This window comes from Rhinolophus sinicus, linkage group LG04, assembly GCF_036562045.2.
Source record: "Rhinolophus sinicus isolate RSC01 linkage group LG04, ASM3656204v1, whole genome shotgun sequence".
NCBI classification, from domain to species: domain Eukaryota; kingdom Metazoa; phylum Chordata; class Mammalia; order Chiroptera; family Rhinolophidae; genus Rhinolophus; species Rhinolophus sinicus.
In genome coordinates, this window is record NC_133754.1 from 172,217,473 (window position 1) to 172,243,125 (window position 25,653).

The 25,653-nt window shown below is 43.5% G+C and overlaps 1 protein-coding gene across 4 annotated transcripts in view; it reads right to left on the reverse strand.

Moving 5' to 3' along the window:
* TNC (tenascin C) overlaps positions 1-25,653 on the reverse strand; it is an 86,818-nt gene that overhangs the window by 25,447 nt on the left and 35,718 nt on the right. For 2 of the 4 annotated variants that reach the window (XM_019731183.2, XM_019731184.2), the window contains exons 7-15: positions 24,740-25,009; positions 23,732-23,917; positions 23,399-23,488; positions 21,639-21,902; positions 13,947-14,219; positions 13,111-13,383; positions 12,231-12,503; positions 9,462-9,734; positions 6,881-7,153 (exon numbers count right to left, since the gene is read on the reverse strand). In XM_019731183.2, the coding sequence (XP_019586742.2) occupies positions 6,881-7,153; positions 9,462-9,734; positions 12,231-12,503; positions 13,111-13,383; positions 13,947-14,219; positions 21,639-21,902; positions 23,399-23,488; positions 23,732-23,917; positions 24,740-25,009 (2,175 nt within the window). The remainder of the gene's footprint in view (positions 1-6,880; positions 7,154-9,461; positions 9,735-12,230; positions 12,504-13,110; positions 13,384-13,946; positions 14,220-21,638; positions 21,903-23,398; positions 23,489-23,731; positions 23,918-24,739; positions 25,010-25,653) is intronic. The other 2 variants (XM_074330922.1, XM_074330923.1) reach the window with 1 other exon arrangement.

Here is a 25,653-nt window from a genome sequence, read left to right on the forward strand (position 1 = left end):
AAATGAGGAAGCAAGATTTTTCACGTGTCAAAATCAACAAATTATGTTTGTGGCCCAGCAAAGAATACTGATTATTTTGATGTTTGATTATTTTGAATACTAATTATTTTGATGCTTACTTTTCTGGATCAAGATAGGAGATCAGGCCATGTCTGGATCTTCAGTAAATTCTGTCACCATTTTTTTTTCATTCATTCACCAAACATCTATAGCTCAGTCACTCTTACTTCTTAGGTGCCAAGGGGACTTTTCACACATGGGGATTCCCAAAAGGAATAAGCTCATATCAGCTGAGTTTCTGAGGTTTCAATCCTTTGCAATTGACAAGGCTTCAAGTCCATCATCGTATTTAATCCTCACAATGACACTGTAAGGTAGATATTGCTATGTACCCACCTCCCCCATCACAACTAAAGAAACAGACAGGTTGATGACTTGTCTAAGATCACAGATCTACTAGGTGGCTAAGGTAAGATCCAACCCAGCTTGTCTGACTCCAAGTTCAATGTTCTTTCCACACCCTCAGCTAACATCTCATTAGTCAACCCCATCAGAGTTGGCAAGTACTGAGGCATACACAGGATTAGTGGAGAAGGTCCAATGCCTCTGCTCTAAAAAAACAAAGCACGGTAATGGTGAATGTATTTATTTTTTATAGGAGGGGGCATGAGGATGGGGGATTCTACGGCCAAGACTGCCGAGCTGCATCTAGTTTACAGCCTTCTTTTCCACTGCAGCTAAATGGAAACTTTCAAAGAGATAAATGATCTTATACTGAGGCCCACAGTCGAATTCATGGGATGTAAAGAAAAACTGTTTTACAAAGAAGTGTTTGGTGACTGAATGAACAATGAAGGAGATGCCTTCATCCCCTAAGCTGAGATTTAAATTTTGCTATGGCTTGAACTTTTGGTACTTATTTTGAAACACTTGGTGTTTATTCTGAGGCATTTTTTTTTTTTTCACCACGTAAAGATCTCCCCCAAATCATAACTCTATCAAAGGCAAAGCTGAAATCACATGTACTGTGCAAACAGGCTTCCTTGTCTGCAAGACAAGAGTCTCAAATTCTGTTGCTGAGTTTTGTTTAGATAAGTGGCGCCTGGCTTTGATAGCAGGCTTCTCTGTACCTCCACGCCATCAAAGCAGCGGTGTTCTGATGAAAAAGGAGGGCGTTCAGGCTAATTAGTCGATAAAGGGCTTGTTATTTATAGTCCCTCGTATTCCGTTTTCTTTTCCTCTTTTTAAAATATGCTTCTTTTAAAATGCAATCTGTTCGAGGATTAGTTGAGACAATGCTGTAACTTGATCTAGGATTCCCAAGGCCAGCTCTCCCAGCCTCCGTTTCTCCTCTCCGTTCTGTGGGAGGTCCTGCAAGAGGCTACAAGTAAGGGCCTGATGGGATCTGTAGCTGGCCATTTCTCCCCTCCTGGGCAGTGAGATTCTCCTGTCATGGCTGCGCTTGCCCCGCCACGCCTCACTAAGGAATTGTCAGGGTCTGCATTTCAAGACTGTCAGCATGACTGAATTCACATTAGATAACGGGACAGAAAAGGTAACCACTTTTTGACCTCACATTAAAACATGTCCAGGGTTCTCTTAAAAAATGGCAGGAAAGTCATGATGGCACAGGTCTATTGTTTCTATCTAGCTTGCTGCTCATTTTTAAGAACACCACTTTCCTCATTGTGTTGGGAGATAGTAGAAAGGATCTAGCATCTGTGAAATGCCTACTGGATGCCAGGCAGTTAAAATTCATCATATCCATTTAGTCCCCAGAGGGATCTGTGGGTGTCTTCTCTTCATACACAAGGAAATTTGGGTTCAGCGCAGTTAAGAACCGGGCAAGGTTATAGAACTAAAAAGATGCAGGAGAGGATTAGAAACCACTCAGGCCTGATTGCAAAATCCTCACTTTTCTGGGACACCATGCTGCCTTCAATTAAATACTTAATCGACGTCATTAACAGAGCTTACTTATAGCAATTTAGACCCTGGCAGAGGTCTGGTTTAATGTGAAAATCAGATGGCAAAGTTAGTCTCCTGAAAATTATCATTAGTGGAAGGCGAGAGACTTCTACATAGTTTTTGAGGTTTTTCAAACTAGAGGTTTGGTAAATCCACACCATTTTCAGCCTTTGCCATTGATTTAGGATAATCCCAGGAAAGAAAATAGAAAAACATTTCCTTATGTAATTCAAAGAGAAGTTAGAAGTCAAGTTTAATGAATGGATAAAGTTCAACTATACTTGGGATTTATCTGCTGTCCTAGGTTGAACCTTCATTAGTCTGTTGTAAAGGCCATTTAAAAAATGTATTTTTTAGAAGAAAAGGATAAATTATTATGTTTCTGTGGCAGTTAGTTTATAGACTGACTGCCTTACTTACCTAGCATGATTTCTAGACAAAATTCCTGTCCTAGGCCTTTATTAACTTAGAACACACTCTTCAGCCAAAATCTCCAAATTGTGGATCAGACAACCTATAAAATTGGGCAGGAAATCCTTGGAAGTTTTGTACAACTGTTGAATACATTTCCTAACAGTGGCTGCGAAAGACCTCTCTTTGCAATAGTATCGGCTTTCTCCTTACTTAGAAGTTTATACATGGAGTGAAGACGGTATTTTGGGCTCCATTTTCCTGTAGAATATCTATCACCTCTTCCACTTTTCCCATCTCAGAATTCTAAACTGACAAGTGAGAACCTTTGAATGAGTACCTGTCATGACAAAGGCAGTGAGGGGTTTGATGGGGTCCCCAGCCCTGGTGGTCCCTGTCACACTAATGTCATAGCAGTGTTCTCCACCAAGCCGGTGATGTGAGCGTGCTGTGCGTCTCCTAAGACTGTGAATTGCTGGGGCTCATGCAGCAAATGAGAATCGCTAACATTGATAACAATCTTTGCAAAAGGTCCATGACATGTTGAAGCTATCAGAAGTAATATTGCTAAGGATTAGCGTGCCCACCTGTGGCTCTCGCTCTGAAGGGGAAGGAACCCAGGCAGAGAGAAAGAGAGACATTATTAGGGGAAGCAGTGGGTCTCTCCAGATTGTAGCCATAGAACGTGAAAGTATCAATCCCTCCAAATATTGACAGAAAGGTAGTATATTAGGCTATATCACTTTATCTACAAGCATGGATGTGTGTTCTTTTTACGTGTTGACATGACCATTTGCTAGTCATGTATGAAGAAAAGTGAACAAGCCATGAGCGCAGTAGGTAGGATTCACATAAAGGACATTTAGGCTACATTTCCTAAGGTTTGTAATGGGGTACTAGCTCTGTATGATGGTCCAAGAAAAGACAGCTTCATGGTAAAGCATGTATGATAAACACTGGAGATGATATCTCACCCTATAGATTCACAAAGCATACTAGCATTTTAAAGGCTCTGAAATGCTGGTTTTGTAAAAAAATCTGCTTATGTTTGTTTACACCAGCATTTCATAAACTTACTGATCAATGGATAACCTTTATGAGGAATATTCTTTGAACATCTTAAGGAGCTGGTGTTCCACTGAGCATGACTTAGAAAATGCTACCTTCCTTATTTAGTCTTCTTTATATCTACTTGGATTGTACAAATTAAAGGCTAATATCCACGTAAGAGAAATTCTCTATAGTATTGAGAAAACTAAATACATACACCATAGGAAAACCTACATCTTACCCTCAAACACTGTAAAGGTAAAAATGGCTTTCATTAAACAATTCCTGGTGTATGCAAACATTAAAGAAAATCTTGAAGTAAGGCATTGTATTTTCTGATTAGGAAATTCACTTATTGGATAACTTGGAAAGATGGATAGTTCCACTGAGGTTAAGTTTCTCTTGTCCCTTAAAGTCTAGACAATCAGTGATGAAAGCAACTTATTTTTAATGTAGGGGACCTGTACTGCTACTTCTAACTAGGATGTATATGGTCTGGCCTCCTAAATGCACATTTATCAAATAATACTAATATTACAGTAAATTGAACCCAGAATGGATTTATAGAGCGGCAACAGTCCTGGGGGGCTGAGATACTAGGATGAGGTTTTAGGGTTGGGGGGGGAAGCAGACCAATTCTCCCATGGACTTGGGAATTGTTTGCAGTGCCAGTATTTGTAGAAAGGAAGGGACTCATTTGGATAAACTTTAACTGCACAGCCTAACAATTGCACAGCCTAACTCGATGCCCTAAAGTCTTTAGGAACAAAAAAGGATCTGACTCAGAAACAGAATACAGCTGTAAGTAATAGCATGGAGTTTCCTACTTAGCAGTCAGTTTGAGAAACAATGATGGTATAATCTTCAGCCACAGCATTGGCAAATTACCCTAACCCCACAAAAGGTAACACCCTCCAAATGAGACTCTCTTTGCTGCTAGACAGAGACTGGCAGTGCCAACACATTCACCATGCCGAATAAGACCTGGCTTCTCAAGGTTTACTGCCAGCTGTCTCCCAAAGAGTGTAACCAAGCTGAAAAGTGAGAGATGCAAGAAAAACTCAGAAAAAAAACGGTAGTTAGTGTTCCATGCAAGCTAGGGACATTTTTCTCTTACCACTCCTAACCCTTTGAAACAATTCCTTGACATGCTGCTTGCTTCCAGGAAAGACAAGCATTCTCAAAAATTTAATGCTCTGACTATTCACCACATGCACCTACATTGGGACAAGATGATGGATGCAAGGAAGATGCGGACCTTTTGTGACAGATACCTGTGGAAGACAAAACATGCTTGATAGAGCAAATGTCAAAAGAGAGCAGTCTGTTTGCAGGGAATCCAGACAAATAAAAATCTGAGAAACGAGATGAGACCACTGGACCCTCTCATGTGGTTCTTGGGGTGTGTTGCAGGGTCTTTTCTCGGCATGCTAGTGGCACCACTTTTAAAATCTTGGTGGAGACAATGAGAATATACAGCATTCCAACCAAGACACCAAAAACAGCACACACACACCTCTTTGAATAGGACACAGGCAAACTTTGATTAGAAAGACCACAGGCGGATGATGATGGGTGGAACTGGAAATGATTATTCAAGATCAGACAAAAGGATGGTTTAGAAAATTCAACCAAAGCAAGTCAGGTTAACTCTATATAAACAAACAGAGAAACTCCAGATGTGACTGAATATTTAGGAAAAAGAGGTTGACATTGAAGTTCCTTAATTTGGGGTAAGAGGTTTTTTTTTGTTGTTATTCTTTAAAGCTCTGATTTGGGCAGCTCTATCAAATTTGAGAAAGATCCGGAGGAACTAGGAGGATGAAAATGGGTAGCAAGAGATTTTTTTGGAATGCTCCTCAAAGGACGTTCAGTAGAGAGTGAAGAACCCATCATGGGAAATACCTGTGGTTGTCTGGACCATCAGGGTCTAAGCGCGCTGCCCGCCAATCAATCCATGAAGGTGGACAGTGTAACTGGAAGAAGCTTTAAGGCTGGTGATGAGAGAGCTGCAAGACACCCAGGTACAGAATGCACCACTGTCTCCTGGAGGTGGTCAGAATTCCTAACTTCTCTAAGAAAGCTATCAAAGGCAGACAGACTCCTGAGCTTTCCACAAGATGGACACATTGGCCCAGGTCACATTTGAGATAGCAAGGTGGCTAAGGAGATGTTCAGCTGATAAGGCAAGAAGAAAACAATATGAAAGCGTGTCCATTTAAAATGCTATTATAGGGTCCAATGCAAAACACATATAACTAAATCCATAGTTTTACACTTTACCCTTTAGTAAAGGAACATGTCCTTTGCTGGAAACCATTTGAGACATGAGAAACAAATAGACATGGGTGACTAATTTTCTCCCTAGGTTTTGTTATACTTTAAGCTAGCTGAGATTAGAACCAAATAATGCTGGCCCTTGGCTTTTTTCTGCAGACCACCCTGGTAACAATGTGTAGTGTCACCTACAATGAGGACAGACCCTCCCTTGATGACGGGTGACTTGATAATGTTGATGCTATAATGTCAACCCTTTTCTTGAATTCCCCAGAATATGAGACTGTGAACTCTAAGAAGAAATTCTCTTGTGTTTATTCCACAAATAACTATTTTTTTTTTCAGTTTGTGATGTCTTACCTTATCTGTCAAAAAGAGGCACTGTCCAAAATGTGCTAAGAATGTTATTTTGAGTAAAAAGGCACTCCTTTCTAAATTCATATAAAATGTTCTCTTTTGCTGCATGCTGTAGGTATGTCAGAGGCACCCCAAATTTAAAGTGCGAGCCATTTACTCTTCTGCTAACCAACCTCCTTGTTCAGACACGATATGTCACTTTTACGTTTGTCATCTACCATTCACTGTTCTGGGGCAAGACAGCCTGCCCCTGGAGGTGGCACTGGAATTGGGGTGGTCTGGATGGCATGGTTTCCTTCTGCACTCATCTGATGCATAATCTCTGCTCTTTCTCATTACTTTCCCAGTTGAAAAAAAATAGCACCAATGCAATTGCATTAAATCATTGTCATATTTGGATACTATGAGGTCAAAGTCACCAGAAAGACAAAGATGCTAGGCTAATAAAAAAATATGATTTTTAAGATCTCTTTTGACTGATGTACGTAAGTGCCTTCCCAAGTGAGGGGACATTGCTTATTATGGCTGTTGTTGTTGTTGCTACTGAAGGGGAGAATTCTTTTCTCCACATTCTCTATGGCAATCTGGACCAAACTACATTTTATGCTGCAAATGTCCTGGTCGGTGAGAAAACAAGGAAAAGCCTTAATGGAAATCCACCATTTGGGCTGCTGTTGGGAGAGAGTTATATTAAATAGTACTCCAGCCAGGCTTTACTGCACTATGGCTTGCGCCTCAGTGGGCGAGCAGGAGTAGCTTCACCCTGCAAAGAAGACTCTGGAGAGAGGGCATTATCAATGGGGGAATGCACCTGTACCTGTGGTCGCTGTGACGTTGATGGTTTGGGTCCGGATGCTGGGAGAGAGTCCAGAGAGGTAGACAATAAAATCATTACTAGGGCGTAGCCCTGAGATGTGGGCAGTTCGCTCAGCACCAGACACTTTGTATTTCATCATCTCCACAAACCTATTGGAATCAATAATTTCAATGATAAAGGTCTCGAAGGCTCCATCAGTAGCTGTCCAGGAGAGATTGAAGCTCTCGGGGGTTATGTTGGAAACATTTAAGTTTCCAATTTCAGGTTCTCTGGCTGAAAAAAAAAAAGGGGAGAGGGGGAATAAAAGAAACAAATAAATTTGAGTTAATCCTTTGGCTGTGTTTTAAAGTAAACATTGTTAATAGAATGGTAGCTGGGTCGAAAGATCTGACAGTTCAGGATTATAGGAAAATGAAGGCATATTACCAATCAGTGCCAATGGGAGAGGAAAAGGGGATTTGTTAAAAGAAAAAATACAAATAGGAAGGTGTGGCAATTTGATTTCCCTGCTCTGGAGCTGCACACATGACCAGGCTGGCCGAGATCCAGCGTGAGAGAAGCTGTACTGAGTGACCGCAGCAGGACCTACGGTATTAGAGGCTTCCAGGATCCCCAGCTTGGCGATGCTGGCCGTTGCTCAAAAGATATGAGTGCTGGCAGCTTCCAGAATTGCACTCAGGAGACCAAGATTACTTGGCTCCCTCCCACAGGCATCCTTTGCTTTGAGGGAGCTCCCGTCTATTCAAATGAAGACTAATTCTGACACCATTACCCTCCCAAGGTGGTACCTGGAGGCTTCTGATTTGGGGACTTAAAGGAAATTGGCAACTTGTCAGTGTAATTCTTGGTATTTTCTTTATACTTCTGACAAGGGCCAGCCATTCTCATATTCTGTTAAAATAGCTTGTCCTCTCTTAACTGCTTTCGATGTGGGCCAAGACGGCTAGTTTTGCATTGCCAACCAGGAGAGCTGAGCCAAGGCAAGCCAGTCAGGCAACCCTGTTGAGCCAAGAAATAACATTTTGTCTTGGAGACGTTCCTACCCGAGCTTTTCCGAGCAACAGGAATGAAACATGCAGAGGGTAGGCAGAAGCAGGCTTTGGAAAGCTAACACTGTCTCTCTGGCAAGGACGAGAAGGCCCGCCCATCCCAACAAATTTGGTGAAACACAGATCGAATTATGGCCCTTCCTCTCCTTATAATGACTAATCAGAGGCAAGAATGTTGCTATCACTGAAAAGGAAAAACACAAACTAAAATGCTAAGAACACCAACACCACAAGATAGATCGGTAAGAAAGATCAGAAATGGTGAGTGACTGCTCTGCCTTGTGGGAAGACATGGTTTGTGGATGTGATTAGAGCCCAGCCACTCCAGGGCAGCCTCAGCTGCATTTTTAAGGCGTTTTCAGGTCACCCTTCATGCAGCGGTTGCCTGTGCTGTATGTTTACCTCAGTGAGAGTCCCTGACATAATTAAGGCTGAAATGTGGAGTTGCTTTTGGTAGAACCAACTAGGACATAGAGGTTTTGCATGAACATTTAGTTGCCATAATTGTCTAAAAATGGGGCAGGCATATGCAAAACCAAACAACACAGCCTCTACTGATCTTCAAGCCAATGGAGGCACATAGGAAGACGAGCACCGAGCACCACCGGAAAACAGTGCTGGGAGGGCTGCTCACTTGAGCAGGCTCCTGGGGAACACTGAATGCGCTGTTACGTGGCAGAGTGATGAGTAAACTATAATGCACCTCCTGGGTCACAGCTGGGGGTCTGCCATCCAAAGGCCAACACTCCAGGGAGCCACTCCAGTAAAAGAGCAAAAGGGGTATCAGATCTTTGACACTTATAGCCTGGGACATTCCTTGCTTCAAATACTGCTGTGTGTACTTTTGCTAATGAATGGCTTTTTCTTTGGTAGTGTCTCCAGTCATAATTGTGTGATTCTTTTTCCCCCCTTTTGGTCTAGCTATTTGCTAATTTGCTATTCTAACAATGACTCAGTATCTGAGAGAACTGCCTGGAGGAGGGTAATTCAGTTCTCTTATACTCAGTGCATCTTAAAGAAACATTTAAATTAAAACATATCTTTTAAATGCAAGAACCGCAGTGCCCACACCCTTGAGGGATTTGGGGTAGAAAAGCACCCTTTCCAACTAGCAAAAAAATTCTCCAAAGCAAATAATCTGTGTTCCACCAGGACTCACAGATGGGACAGGCTGGCTTTTACTTGTATCTGAGCACTGGAGAAGAGAATTAAAACCTACAGACTGTCTCCTGAAACAGAAAGCCATCAGTTCACAATTCTATATCACTAAAGTTGTAGAATTCGACAGGTGACGTCTGGGAGAGGCTGGAGGCTAGAGGTCAGAAAAGGCAACATCTGCATTGTTCACTCTCGAGGTGCAGAAGGCATCTGGCCCAAGGTGCAGCCCGTAAGGTGGTCTCTGACTGTGCACAGCCAGCCATTAGGGGAGCATGGAAAGGGTTCAGACTGGAGAGAAGCTGACTCCCTACACGACCCTTTGGGGACAAAGCAGGGAACCTGAGGAGAGAGCATGGACAGGGAGAGAACGGTACCTGTGGAGGCCTCAGCAGAGAGCACGGGTGTTCTATAGCCCTGGATGACCCCGTAGATGGTAACTCTATAAGGGGTGGCCGCCTGGAGGCCCGGGATGTCCACAGCCCGCAGGCTGCCGGGCACCGTGAGGTTCTGAGCGGCCTCCACCCCGTTGGCCTCCTGCACCTGAATGACAAAGTGCTCGTAGGCCTGGTTGGCTGCGGTCCAGTTGAGTTTGAGGCCATTCCAGCCAACCTGGGTCACAGCTAAGTCTCCCAGCTGGGGGAGCTCCTCTGAAGAAGGACAGAGAGGTATTTGTCAGTTCTGTAAACCCAAAATGAGAAAACCAAATGCCCCCACAGCCCAGATCAAAAGAAAGAGAGAAAGGGGCCAGAGAATTGTGTGTGTACGTCTGGGTGTGTGTGTGTGGGATTATCCTTGGTCTCTGAGCATTTCTAATTTGAACTGTGGTAATCTGGCTGCAGCTTTCTTCAGGAGTTGAAAATGGTCAGACCGGGGAACATTTGCATGGTTCCCCCTTGAGATGGTGATGCCATCTGGACCATGGCACAGCCCACCAGGAGGTCTCTGAACAGGCACAGCCAGAACTTAAATGGCAATTGGAAAAGATGGCATTGTGGGTCAGGATAAAGGAAGTAGGAATGGTTAAACATGCAGGCTTTGGAGGCAGCTGGGCCTTGGTTAGAATTCCAACACTGATATTTGCTAGCTGTGTAATGTTGGCCATGCCGCCCAGCTCATCTCTGAGCCTCACTCTCCTCACCTGTAAAAGGAACTGACAATACCATTTCATTTGGATTGTGTGATGTTTAGACTATTTCTAAACCTTTGAGTATCATACCTGACACATAGTGAGTGCCCAGTAAGTGACAGCCTAACAATATGTCATTGTTTTGAGGTTTCCCCTTGGGACGTCTCAGTCATATGGGTGAGAATTACATTTCATTTCATCACTTGACATTGGTGAGGTCATCTTATTGCTGGCCACATGCTATCTGACTGCGTTTATAAAGCATATGCCGTCTCAGGTTTGGACAAGTCTGATGTTTTATCTCTGGACTTTCCTCAGCTTTCAGGGATGAAAGGCTCTCTACTGGAGCTTTGGCTTGCTTCTTTCCCTCCCTCCTTTTTCTGCTAGTACTTGGTGTCTGAATGAAGAATGGCTACATCACGAAGCAAGGCCATTTGTGTGAACCGAGTGCCCAATTTTAATTAAAATGATTATGTTTTGCTCAGCAAATGGTGCAGAGCAGGGCCCAGTCTTTATTTTTCTACACTGTAGGAAAGAAATTTAATGTCATTATTGCCAATTTGGGAAGTTTAGATTCAACTATGGAAAAACACACTGCCTCATGAATGCTTCTCAGGGCTGAATCAAATCTCCCAGCCTCTCTTTTTAAGGTTGAAGTGGCCGGGGATTCAAAATTAGAGACAGAAATAACAGCAGGGATTTGAGCCAAAAAAAGGTGTGAGAGTCTTGTTCTCAGGGGTCCCGGGATTTGGGGTACTATGAGAATCAGAGCAAACTCTGCAATTTAGAGGGGCTGTTTTCAAACTGTGTTCCACGTACACTTGGTGTTTTGTGGAAGGACTGGGTTGGGGCCCTGGGTCGAGGAAGCCCCTTCTCCTTCCAGCTCACCAAGAACAGCTGTTCATGTAGCTGTCATATGTGGGGTTCCTTGTAAGATTTCATGTTCAGGAGTTCTGCTGCGAAAAACAAAACTTTACACATGGCAGGTGTGGACCATTAGCATCCTGCACCCAGATTCCATCTGTCTCAAAGGCCCCTTTTGCTCTTGTTTGGTTTGCAGCTACTCCAGGAAAAATAGGACAACGACAATCTGGCCAGCTTAGGTGGATTGCAATATCACCTTTCTTATTTTTGGAATTGTGTGTAGTTTCTATCAAGGACCAAATTTATTTGATTTATAGAAGCAAGAAAAACAATTTTTTTAAATTAAGTTATTTGGATGGCATTATCAAAACACAGGGTCTATAGAGGTGGTCATGGGCTTAGGGACCAGCATAAAAACCCCATTACCAAAAATCTGGCCCATTTGCCCATAGCCCCTTTTAAAGCTGTTTCTAGAAACCTCATGAACAGCATGGAGTTCTCTATAACAGATGGAGCAGCATATTTTCAGGGGAAAATTGAGATGAATTGTTTTTCCTCCCCACATTGAATGAAAAACATTGAAGTCAAATTGTGGCTGTCCTTTCTTGGAAATGTCCCTCCCTCGAGTGTCTGTTAAAGAGAGAGAGTGTTGGATCCTTTCAGCAGCTGACTCGATCATTTCAGAGGTTATTCTGTAGCGATCTGACTACAAATTGGATGGCAGTTCGTGACTCTGAGGCCACTAATAAGCTTTCTCTAGAAAGTGTTGACCTTATTCTTGTGCCACAGCCCTACTGTTTAGGCTCTTTTTATTCTGATATGTTGCTAGCTGATAAATTTAGCTATTTGCTGATCAATATTTATTACAGGATAGGCACTTTTCTAAGCACTTCCATCATCTCATTTACTGTTCTGGACAGTGTTCTGAGCTGGGGGTGTTATCTCTGATTTAAAGGTGAGAACAGAAGGCTCAGAGATGTAAAATAATATACCCAAGAATATTCAATAAGTAAGGTGGAATTCCAGCCTAGACCTCCCTGAGTTACAGCTGTGTCATTCTGCCTGTTAACAGCACCAAGAAAGGCTCCTGCCACCTGGAGAATTTGCTCTGTTACAGAGACAGGCTGGCTCAGTCACGTCCCCGGTCCTATACCTGTGATGACCTCCACAGCAAGGGGTCGAGTCCTGCGGCCCCTGACCTCGCCATGCAGAGTGACAGTGTAAGGGGTACCAGCCCTGAGGCCTGGGATTTCCACGGAGCGCAGGCTGCCAGGAACAGTGAGACTGTGAACTTCTTCGGCCTGGCCAGCCTCTTGGACCTCAATGACAAACTGCTCATAGATCCCATCTGGGGTGGTCCAGTCCAGTCTGAGCGCGTCCCAGCTAATCTCGGTCACTGTGATGTTTCCCAGATCTGGAACCTCTTCTGCATAAGGACAGAGAGGCTGAGTTACGGAAACAGGCCATCGCACGCTGAGATTCAGGTAAGATAGCGTTTTGGCTAGGGTTGGGGTGAGTTGTCTGGTTAGTGTTGATTACAGATGCGTAATTTATTTACAACAGCTGGTGAACACACTCTGATTGTTGGCACTCAAGCCGGGGTTTTTCTAATCAGCCTTTGGGAATGAAAGATATCTCTGGGAATTGTTCACAACTTCCATTTTTGACTTACGAATGGGGTTTTGGGGAGTCCTTTGGTGTGATCTTAAAATGAGCTCAGACCAACTTTTTTTCCACTTGCAAATTGTGCTTTCCAAGTTCTTAAATATTATGACTGAAACTTGCCTTGAAAGAAAAGTCACCTCTCACTTTTGTAAAGGAAGACTTGGTGGAATTTTCCATGGCATTGGCTACCGTGCTATGACTAGGACTTGGCCATATAAGGGATAAGACATTTGGACGGAAGTAGGGGTGATTCACCAGTTTTCCCCAAGGTGGTAGGGGCTGAACCCAGTTTAGAGCAGGGAAGAGCCTTGATCACTCCTGAGCAGAAACGAAGGAAGGAAGCAAATTAATGAAATAGTTTAGAATACCTGTCAAGACTTCAACAGAGAGAGGGGTTGTGATGAAGTCCCGAGTGACCCCGCGGATGGTGACGCTATAGTGAGTGCCTGCTTTGAGCCCAGGCAGGTCCACAGACCTCAGTCCTCCTGGGACTGTGAGGTTCTGGGCTGCCTCTGCTGTGTCACTCTCCTGCACCTGAATAAAAAACTGCTCATAGGCTCCTTCTGGAGCAGTCCAGTTGAGCTTGAGGGCATTCCAGCCCAACTCGGACACGGTGACCTCTCCCAAACTGGGAATTTCCCCTGGAGAAGGACAAAGAACCAGTTTAATAATAAAATCACACTCCACAATCCAGGGAATCTTGAACACAAGAACAGGCTTTAGATTATTTTTAAAAATAAAAGTAGATAAACATGAATCATGCAGCTTCCTAAATTTGTGAAATAGAACAAAGGGGGTGAGATGTAGGAAAATATTTGTTATCTTATTTCATTAAGGAATTGCCCTAACCTCCAGTAGACAAGGAGATGAGTTGTGTGATTAATTTCTTTTTTCCTTTTAGATAAAATGCCTTAACATCCCTTCCCAGGAGGGAGGCTGTTTGTGACACTAAAGCTCCCTGTCTTCGGGGCTGTGTGTATGGTCCCCAGGCTGGGCTCTGCACAACTCCAAAGGGTGTCATTCACACGGGGAGCAGGGTAAAGGCTGCATCTGAGCTGTGCAGCCTGATGGCTCCCCATTCTTAGACACCACAGTGCTACACCTTGGGGCAGAACAAGTCCACTGAAAAGCAAATTGCATCTGATTATCCCTGGACGGTTTCCTGTGGGAAAAAACAGAGCCATAGACAGAAGGTGAGAGGTACCTGTGGAGGCCTCAGCAGAGAGCACGGGTGTTCTATAGCCCTGGATGACCCCATAGATGGTAACTCTATAAGGGGTGGCCGCCTGGAGGCCCGGGATGTCCACAGCCCGCAGGCTGCCGGGCACCGTGAGGTTCTGAGCGGCCTCCACCCCGTTGGCCTCCTGCACCTGAATGACAAAGTGCTCGTAGGCCTGGTCGGCTGCGGTCCAGTTGAGTTTGAGGCCATCCCAGCCAACCTGGGTCACGGTGAGGTTTTCCAGTTCAGGGGTGTGGTCTGAATAATGACAGAGATGGGGTCAGTTAAACCATTCCTCAAAAACACTTTCCTCCTAAGGAACCCAAAAACGGCAAACCCGCTGCCAGTGCCGAAAGGCCATGGGGCCTGAGTGCCGCGTTTCACTCACCGCATCCCCGAACAGTGCTGTCACTATAAAAACACCAACAGAAAAATCAATATATTTATTTTGCTTTGTGCCTGCATTCTTTGGGTTTGCCTCTTGGAAATGGTATTTTCCCACAGACCAGTGTCCTGTGGATTTAGAAAACTCTACCCATCTATGTTACTACAGCTCTGGACTTCGGTTTCCATTTTGGAAAGTGTCTCTCGTAATAAGGATGAGATCAGAAGACACAGACTTCGGCTGTTCTTGGTCTGAGCTGTCCAGCCTTCTGTATTTTGAGAAAATTGGCTGCTTTTAGATTCCCTTCCTGTCCATGCTTCCTCAATCGCCTATGGAAGGTCTGTTTCATCTTCTCTTTATGTTGGGATTTTTGTCAGTTTCTGGGACTCAAGTCACTTTACATAAACAATTTCAGGAAGATCAGAGATAAATTCACCCAACACATGTAAGGCTGCATTGAGCAAGGCAGTGAGTCTTGGTGAAACTGTCCCTTGCTAGACAGAAAGAAAGCCTGGGAAAAACAGAGCTTATTAAGCGCAGTTAAAATGAGATGTGCCATCTTCATTCATCTCTGGAACATATAAAGCACAATAAAAACTCTCTTGGCTGAATATGCCTTCAAAGTGACAATTTACTCAGGGCTGAGTTTAAGTGGATTTTGCATGATCTAGGAAGAAAAAGGACTCTCTCTGGAAGTGAATCCTGTAAATAACAGAGGAAGAACTGCTTTGAGTTCATTTAAAAGAACAATTTTTTCTTCTCTATTTATGTCTCACTCTGGCAGCGAATTTCAAATGAGCTCTACTTGTATGTGTCCATTAAAGCAGACTTCTAACTTGAATCCTAGCTTGCAATTGGATTGAAGATATCCTTCATGAGGGGGAAAACGTTTCTTTTCAAGAACACATTTAATTCAGACTTTCCCAAGTCCTGGGAGATGCTCTTCCTGATTGTTTCATATTGGCAAAACTTACATTCCTTCAAATCTTGTTTGATCTAGAACAGGGGTCTGCAAACTACAATCTGAAGGTCAAATCTGGCCTGCTGCCTATTTTGGTAATGAGTGAGCTCACAACCATTTTTATATTTTTTAAATGATTGGAAAAAGCATCCAAACAAGAGGACGACTGTATGACATATAAAAATATTTGAAATTCAAATTTTGGTGTCATAAATAAAGTTTTATTGGAACACAGCCATGCTTGTTCATTTAAGTTTTGTTGGTGGCTGCTTTTGTGCTGTAAGGCATGGTTGAGTAGTTGTGACAGAAACCACATGGCCTGAAATATTTACTATGTGGCCCTGTACAGAATATGTTTGGGATACCTGATGTTGAACTACATTCTATGGACTCCTCATTTAACTCAAATTTGTGTCCTGAAGTTCACACCCAACATGTTATAGCAGTTCTAACCACACAAATATGGTCTCGATTAGAAAGAGAGACCCGAAAGTCAAAATGATATACATAGTTTGGCAGAAAGAAAGGGACAGTCAGCTGTCCTTAAACCCATCGCCCTTGTGAGGCCAGAAGCAGCACTCTAGGTGTAACGGTTACTTCCTTGCCCTTGGGTTTTAAGACAAATAAACTCAGGAGTATGTCCTTTTCAAATATTCCAACAGCGCTCATGCATAAAAAGACAGGATAAAACCAATCTAAGCAAACCAATAAGGTTAAGGATATCGAACCTACTGCCCACAAATTCCTCTTCTTATCCCACTTTCCTAATTTTTTTTTTTTAACTGCTGTCATAACTTCCTGTCAGAAACTGAGCTGACATTGAGTTTTCCCCTTTATGCGGATTAAGTCACTGTCTTTCCTCTCCAGGGAACTGCTTTTTTAAGCTGTCTCTCTAATTCTAACATAAAACAATTTTTTTTTCCATGAAAGCAATTTCAGGTACCCGGTTGTAAGAGATATGAGAGTGACCTAACTTGGTAGGGAGGAGGTGATTATGGATTATCTGCTAAACCGTTGCAATAAAGATGGATGGAGAGAGGAGAGGAGATCCACAATGCAAAGTGTCTCTTCCTGATGAGAACCATCTTTTCTCTCTTTGAATCAGCTTTTTTATATGCCACTGACACTCTTACACAATGCCCCTCACATCCTTCTTTATTTGTTCGTACAGTTGATAGAGTAATTTTCACCTAATGATATGTTGCTCAGTAAACAGTAATAATCATGGTAATGACACTTCCACCAAAATGTTTGGCTCTTCTTTTTTACCCCTTTATGCTGGGGGAGGGGGAGGAAAATCAAGAAACAGCATCAGTTTATACTTAGTGAGCTGTTTCTGGGGTGGGTGCTATTGGTCTCCATCCACATCCCTTCACTAACCAAATGCTAGTCCGATAAGTGAAAGTTGTAACTTCCATGAATAAAATCGGTAGATAAATGAAAGGGAGAGGGATAAAAATTACAAAAAGAGAGGGAATAATATGACAGCAGACAATAGTTGAGGCGGCGACTAAGAGGCTTGTCATCATAAAGGCAGACTCTACAGTTCATTAGCAAATGACCCACTTGTGGGCTTACTGCCCCAGAAGCCCAGTCTTTCCCTTGTAGAGTTCCACACTCCATTTCTTGGCATTTCTTTATGAAAAGGCTGTTGTCTTTTTCTTACAGCTGTGCACGGCGTCTACCCTTCAAACAATGTCAGTGGGCCTGGGAAATCAGAATTTATTTCAACATCCCATTTCTGTGCTGATAGTGGGTTGACCAGCTGGCCTGGTTGGAATTTGTAGCTTTGTCAACTTTAAATCTTTAGATTCCCACCATGTTGTAGATGGCAAAGGGGAACAGAGTTCGCTACCTCCAATTATGCCCCTTTTGGGAATATTTGTTATTTGAAGTTGGTTATTTTTAAGAAACTTAGGAAGGAACTTTGACCTTCCCCCTAACAGCTTAAAAAAATTTCGGTAGAGTACCTGCTCCAGGAAGGGAGCTGTCATCCTAGGTAACTATGGTTTAATGTGAACCAGGTGTGATAGACGGGGAGGAACCCAGCAAGGCCCCTTTGATCAAAGCCCTCTCTGTCCCATTGTTAAAGACGGCCCAGCAGACATTTGTTTACCAAACATTTCTACTGCATTCCCTTCCTCTCCTTTGAAGTCCACACCATCACCCTTCCTTTCCCCTTAGCTCAAGGTGGCATATAAGCTTCAATTGCCCAATTTGTCCTTGGGCCCCATATTCTTGTGGACCTCCCCTTGTGTACATGCGTAATTAACTTTGGTTATTGCCTCCTGGTAATCTGTCTTATGTCAGTTTAATTATCTGACCAGGCAGAAGAACTAAGAAGGGAAAGGGGAAATGTCCCCTCCCCCACACTGGTATGGAAAGATGTTTATTGTCGTTGTGTTTCTACATATCCTCCCTGCTTTATGTCCCCTACTGTTCACAGCAAATTCATGGTCTCCACCTTAAGAAGGGTTTCCTTGAGTTTATCAGAGCAAATGCAGAGACAGAGGGGTTTGGAAGAATACGTCCAACACACACTCATTTTTTTTCAGTGCTAACAGGGCTAGTACTCTCCTTCCTTCCTTCCTTCCTTCCTTCCTTCCTTCCTTCCTTCCTTCCTTCCTTTATTCCTTCCTTCCTTCCTTCCTTTATTCCTTCCTTCCTTCCTTCCTTCCTTTATTCCTTCCTTCCTTCCTTTATTCCTTCCTTCCTTCCTTTATTCCTTCCTTCCTTCCTTCCTTCCTTCCTTCATTCCTTCCTTCCTTCCTTCCTTCCTTCCTTCCTTCCTTCCTTCCTTTATCAGCCCTTCCTTTTCTCCCTTCCTCCCACCCTACCTCCCTTCTTTGTTTCCTCCCTTTTCTCTCCAGATTAAGCTTAACTGAAGACTTTGCAGGGGAATGACTTCCCTTTCCTTCTCCTTAATCCTCAAGGGAGAGAATTTGGGCTGTTAATGGAGAGGGAGGAGAAGACCAGAGGATTCTATGTAAATACTGCCTCTGGAGCAACTGGGGTCCCCAAATGCTCACAAAGCACATGCCTTATGCTTTGCTGTATTCAAGGCACTGGGGATGCAGCCCTGGATAAAGGAGACAGAGTCCTTCCATTTTGGTTGCTAGTAAGAGGCAGGCCATAGACAAATAAGCCAACTACTGAGTAATAGCAGGCCGCATAAGTCTCATGAGGAATTCTGAAGGAGCACCACATGGTAAATCAGGATGGGACACCATTTTATCTTGGTGGCCAGAAAAGTCTTGTGAGATGACATGTGAGCTGAATGCAATGAGGGAGATGCTACGTGAGGATCTGGTAGAAGAGTGGTACCTGGGCAGCAGGAATAGCATGAGTAAAGGCAGGCATACTGAAGGAGCAGTGAGGCCAGGTGACCATTGTGAAATGAGCAAAGGACAGGGGGAGGAGCATGGTCAGAAAGATGGGACAGGTCAGATTCTTTAGGGCCCCATAGCCTGTGGTCAGGTTTTTGGATTTTATTTCAGGTGCGATGGACATGCCATAGCTTGATGGACAGCTAGGTTATGCATACTTTTAATTTGGTGCTGCCTGAAGCGAAAGGCTTTCACTTTGGCTCAATTCCATGGCTAAAACCTGGAATTTCCTGGGACAAATATTTCGGGGCTGCCAATTCTACACCTTCTCCATAAAACTCACAGACTATGTATGAATGGCACTTTACAGACTTCTGCTGTTAAGAATTTAGTGATGCAGAACTGGAGTCCCTTTCTTCCGAGGTTTCAACCTAGAGCCCTTTGACATTTCAAGACTCATAGCTACCTGGTACACTTACCCAAGAGCTTCCACTTTTTCTGTTTTTGTTTTCTTCCCACATGTTGACCAAGGCCAGGTGCCTGGATTTCTACTTCTTTACATATTCTACGACACAACCTGTTTGCCTCTTCTGTATCAATCCAAAAGCTTCCTACCCTTTTCAGCCTTTCCTGATGCCCAGAAGGCATTTGTGCTCCTGCTGTACCCTCTGCACCCCCAATTATAGCAAACAGAGTGCTGTGTTGTCTGTTTACTAGATAGCGAGATCCTTGGAGCACAGACCTGTCTTAACTGATCTAGCATCTCTAGAGCTTAGCACAGAACACAGATGTAGTATATTATTGACTGTAGCAAATGTAGGGGACTTGGGAAGACAGAATTCAGGAGAAGGAAAGAAACACCCACCTCACTTTTAATAAAATAAAATACAATAAAATAGTTCTGTAGAGAAAGCCAAAGAGAGAAATATTCTGGAAGCACTGGGGGAAGAACCCATAAAAGGGACTTTGCACATTTTCCCTGTAATAAAGAAATGTCTTTAAATATACAACACAATTTCTTTGAAACAACGGGAAGGAGGCATGGCTGGGGAAATGACATCACTGAACCCTTGGGGTGCCAAAACTGGGCTCGCGGTCAGAGACAAAGTAATACCAAGCTGTGGTTCTTGTGAAAGTTTTCATCTCCGTGGGCAGCTGAGGCCTGGACTTCCCCACTGAAGACAGGAGATAATGTGGCTGCAGCCAGAGGGTAATATGACTGAGTGGAGTAGGAAATGCTCTTTGATAACAGCATTTGTCAAACTCAGGGAAAAGCAAAGAAAGAGAAGAAGGAGAGGAGGAAGAGGAGGAGAAAGTGAAGAAGAAGGAATCCCCTCTTCTGTTTTTCTGGTTCTTTGTTGACACGTGACACCTTCTAATTAGCTTGTGTTTATAAAGCTACAACATTCAGATCTGCACCATAGATTGATTCCTTCCTGATTCTGTTCTGTCCCTTCGTCACCTGTGATTAAGCTTCCCCTTCACAGTATCCTTGATGGTCATCTCACAACTGGGTGGGAAGCAGTCCATGCACAGCCATTAGGATTGACCACCGGGACTCACTCTCGACTCTCCGAAGAGGTTGCTCTTGGTCTTCCAAACATCCCTTCTCTCTCTTTCTTACAAATAACCACAAACCAGAAGACGACCTTTCCTAGACTTGCTGGTAGCTAGGAATGGCGAATGATGCCTGAGTAGAAAAGTTTCCAGAAAGACTCATCTGGGAGGTCCTCCTTTTTGGTTTTGGTTTGTCCTTCTTCCTGCTGCCTAGAACACAGACATGTCGGCTGCGCTGCTGCAGCCACATTGTGACACGGAGGTGACTTTGAGAATGGAAGCCAAGGACAAAGGCTAGTGGAACAGAAAGAGAAGAACGAGCCTGAGGCCGCGATAATTTGTATCTGCTATACTAACCCTGAATCACCTAGCCTCAGATTTATTTCATGAGAGAGGAAACCAACTTCTATTTTGCTGACATGACCGTCATTTGAGTTTTCTGTTATAAGCGGGTGAACGTATTCAGAAGTAACCAAGACTCTTCAAGGCATTTCTAAATTTGCCCGTCATTTCAGCCCCTTTTCTGCTTACGGAGATTCAGCGGTAGTAACGTCTCTGCCATGATACTTTCTCTGTCTGCTCCTGACTGCCCCCCGCCCCGCCATCACTCACTTACTTTGATTGACTTTTGTCTAATATTCTGAATATCTAATCTTCCCCAAGGTCTGTGAACAGGAGCACACGAGTCAAAATAACAGTGCGTAGCCTGTGCCCTACTCTTCCTTCCAATATTAGCACACCCCAATGTATTCAGTGGGTTCTCCATAAATTCTTACTAATTAAATTGAAACTAAAAACTATTACTTGTCAAACCCCAAAGCATGAACATTTCCCACCTATATATCTTGAATGTTTGGGGGCCAAAATTATACGTCCATATTTTTCATACAGGAAAACGAAGTTCACCTCTTAATAACTAAGAAGAAAGAGAAAATGAGACGGGCATCGTGGAAGGCTCCAAGGACTGTATGCACGTTTTCAGGTAACCTTAGAGGAAAACAAAAGACCTGGAATGAAAACATTTAATGGGAAACAACCAAAGAATTATTACCAACATCTTGGTCATCTTGAAAAAGAAATAAAATGAAAAGTAAATTAACTGTTAGGCTAAAGGGAAGGAAAGATAAGAAACAATTTTTAAAACTCTGTAAAATGCACAAAATTAAAAACAAAAAAAAACAAAGAAGAATTACCAAAGACAAACACAACACTGATGCTTTAAATTCTCCTAGGAAGAAATATCTAAAACCTACTGTTGATCGCCCAGCAAGGGAATTTGCTGAATCAATGGACAGGAGAAAAAGAGAAGTGGTATTTAGTGTCTTCATGAATAAAGAAAGTAGCATGTCTTTCCACCTGTTTTTTGCAAATAAAGACAGCCTGGCTGCTGAGTCTGCAAAACTCACAGTGAACAGACGGTCTGCAGGGAGCTCAGGGGCTGACCTCACCTGTGGAAGCCTTTACACGCGCGGCCTTGCTCTTGTGCCTGCCCTTCTCTGCTCTCAGGAGGATGGTGTAGTCCTGCCCAGGTTCCAGGCCTCTCAGGACATAGGAGGTGGTGTCTCTGGGAAGCTGCATCTCTGCTGTCTGGCCTGAGGGAAGGCTGTAGTTGAGGCGGTAATGGTCAAACTTGGCCAGTGGGGACCTCCAGAGCAGGGTCACGGTGCTCTCCGTAGCTGCAGAAACCCGAAGGTCCTTGGGTGCATCCATTTCTGGGAAGAAAACAGAGAGGTAAACACTCAGCGAGGCAGGCTGCTTCTGGGGCGATAATTCAGCTGGCTCTGGGCTGCCATACAGGGCTGCGTGGCTTCAGGCATCTCAGTTTTCACCTTTGTAAATGCCGTTGTACATTACCTCATTGGATTTTTGGAAGATCAAAAAGAATATAGTGTATATCCATACCACAAAATGTTACTCAATTAAAAGCATTTAGAAGGAGCTGACTATTGACATAAGAACCAATTTGGATGGATCTCAAGAGAATTATGCTGAGTGGAAAAGCCAACCTCTAAAGGTTGTATGATTCCTTTTATGTAGCATTCTTGGAATGACGAAGTCACAGAGATGAAGAACAGATTCATAATTGCCAAGGGTTAGGGATGGGGGGAGGGAGGGAGGGGCCTGGGGCTATAAAAATGCAGCAAGAGATTTCCTAGTAATGGAACTATTCTGTGCCTTGACTGTAGTGAGGGATTCACAAATCTACATGTGATAAAATTGCATAGAACTAAGCACACACACACACACACACACACACACACACACACACGAGTGCATGTAAAACGGGTAAAACCTGAATAAAGTTGATTGATTGTGCCCGTGTCACTTTCCCTGTGGTATTGTTCTATAGTTACACAGTTGTTACCATTGGGGGAAACCAGGCCAGGGGCTTAGTCCAAGATCTCTCTGTATTATTTCTCACAATAGCATGTGAATCTACAATCACCTCAAACTAAAAAGATTAAAAAAAAAAAGAGTATGTAAGCAGTCAGCACGGTCTCCTGCATACCAAGGAAGCTCAAGGAGGCACAATCTATGTCCTCTTTGCATACAAGCCTCCCTTTTCTTCAGTGTCTGGGGGAGGTAAGGAGGAGACTGGCAGAGAAGTAGAGAGAAGCATTTTCTTTTTTACAAGTTTTCCAGGAAAAAAAAAAAGTTCGAGGAAAAAAAAATTTCCAGGAAAAAAAAAAGAATCAATGGCTTCAAATCAGGTGGCTCCTCACGCTCCTTACCCACAAGCTGGGGCTACAGGATGCCAGAGGTAAGAGCAAAGTCTGACTTAAACTATGTTCCTGTCACTTATAAATCTGTATGACCAGGGTATACAATATATGTTAGGAGTTTTCCACAGAGAAAACGCCCCCAGATGTGTTTTGATTAGTCAACGGTATGAAAAAACAACAACATGGAACTGGTTACCAACTTAAAAAGTCTATAGATGTCTTATAAAGTCTGGTTCCAATTTCCCCCCCCACAAAAAAAAGAAAAGCCCGTTCCCCTTCCTGTATGGAGAGAGCCGCGCCGGTTGGCATCATTCAGATGTGGTACGCTTACATTACTTTTGAATTAGACATCTGGGCTTGATGATCCTAGGGGCCCCTTTCTCCTTGGGGCATTTACTCTGTCTTTTCAAGCAGGTTTTCTGCCTCCTCGGCCCTGTGGAGACTGGCGGTGCCAGCCCAGTGGTGGGGATCCAGGAGTACCTCACCTGTGGCCGCGTTGATGGTGGCTGGATTGCTCTCCTTGTCTCCCTTCACAGCAGACACTCCAATCCCATATTCAGTTCCCGGCCTCAGACCTACGGCAGAATATGCAAGTTGAAATTCAGCCCCCAAACTGGAAAGGCTTTCACAGGATCATGAAAATGCTCTGAGCTGTCCCTGGAGGCTATGATTTCTCAATGTCTGGAATGTTCTACAGACTGACTCCTTGATGTTCAAGTGAGAGGGATTGCTGGGAACTGCACTGTTTTCTCACGCTGGAGGGTTGCAACAGGGGGACATGTCCCCAGAGCGGGCTGGGTCTGAGGTGCGGAGCTCACCTGTGAGTGTGGTCTTGGTTGTGGTTTGTTGGCTCTTTGGGACTTCGACCTCGGCGTGGTCACCTCCAGAGATGGGCGCGTACTTAATTCTGTAATTGTCAATGGCCGCTTTGCCATTCCTCCATTCCAGGGTGATGCTGCTGTCTGTCTGGGAGACACGACGAAGATTCCTGGGAGCATCCAGGCCTGTAGGGGAGAGGAAGGAACATTTGTGTGGAAAACACCAGGCACCAGGAGGGGGGAGTCTGACAATTCAAGCTGAGATATAAAAGCCTCCTGCCATTCGAGAAAAATGACAATATCACCCACATACCTGTCTCACTAACTGATGCACAAATGTAAAGAAATGCTTCACATTTGGCACTTTCCCCCATTATTAACGTGTGTGATACTTTAATCATTTCTGTTTTCCTCAGATTTGCGGCTTTAAAAACTATATAAAAACTTAGAAATAAGCTCTGTGAGTTTAAGGACTGGTTTGCTGTGTGCATCAGTGTATTTCTAATAAGTCACGTGGTGCTTACTGAGCTCTGAAAAAATTTTTATCGAATGAGTGACGGACACTTTGCCGTAGGCTCAGAGGTTAGGAAGCAACTTTGTCATTCATGTTTTCCATATACTGTATTTTATTATTAAAAAATTATTTAAAAATGTTTACTAGAACTTCTGAGGTCAGACCAGCACCTTCTATGTATGCATATATATATATATATATATATATATATATATATATATATACACATATATATATATATACATATATACATATATATATATACATTTTTTTATTTTTTTTTTGCTTTGAAAGATGATTTTGGGTATTTTTTTTTCTTTGAAAAATTAGTCAACCAACCACTACAATATTTAAAAATAACGTTTAAAGGAATGAAAATTCCCTTTCTCTTTTCCTACTCTAAAAGGAGCCTGGAAAACACCCTGACACAGGGTGGGGTGGAAGTCTTGCAATCCTTTCTTTGCTGGTACTGAAAAGAGGGGAAGGCCCGTTACCTGTTGTGAAGGTCTCTTTTGCAGGGTTGCTGGACATGTCGCCCCTGCGGGAGATGAGAGACACTTCATACTCGGTGTCTGGCTTCAGGTTTCCGATGGAATACTGGTTCTCGTCATGTGTGAGATCTATGGTGGTGCGGTCGCCAGGCACATCTTTGATCCCGTAGGAGAGTTCTATGCTGTCAATCTCCGCCAGTGGCTTGAACCAGGTGACCAGAGCAGTGGTGTCTGTGACATCTTTCACCTCGATCTGGCTGGGGGCATCCAACCCTGTGATGAGCAGAGGACAGCCATTTCAGGGTTTGGGGGCAGTGCCAGGGGCCCCGCAGAGAGAGGGCTGGCAGCCATCCAGATCCATCTGCGTACATTTATGTGTAATTCTGACCACTTGACCTTCCATTATCTTTCTGAGTCTCAATTTCCTGTTCGACAAGCTGTAAGTAGGCATGATGACTGCTACCTTGCAGGATTTTTTTTTGTTTTCTTTCCCCCCCCCCAAATAGTAAGGGAGATAATGGTTGGTTGCAAAGCATCTGGCATGGAGCCTGGAACATGGCAGTTACATGATAAGTGGTTGTTACTCTGTTATTATTATCATTACTGTTCTCATAAATTGAAGGAACAAGCTCAGGGGCTACTTGATTTTAAAAACATTGACTTGGTCTCTGTTGTTTTTCTGTGAAGCAAGAACTGTCTTGGCAGCATATGGACAGGAACTTTTCATGAAAAAAAAGTAGGCAGAATAGCCATGGCTGCCTATCTTTGTATCCTCATCTGGATTTTCCTCCTGCCCAGTTACTCACCTCCTGCTCCATCTACCCTTTTGTTTTATGCTCAGATAGCAGGTGGCTCAGGGCTCTGAGAATAAGTCATGCTTTTTCCTATCTCCTGGCCTTTGCACTTGCTGTTCCTTT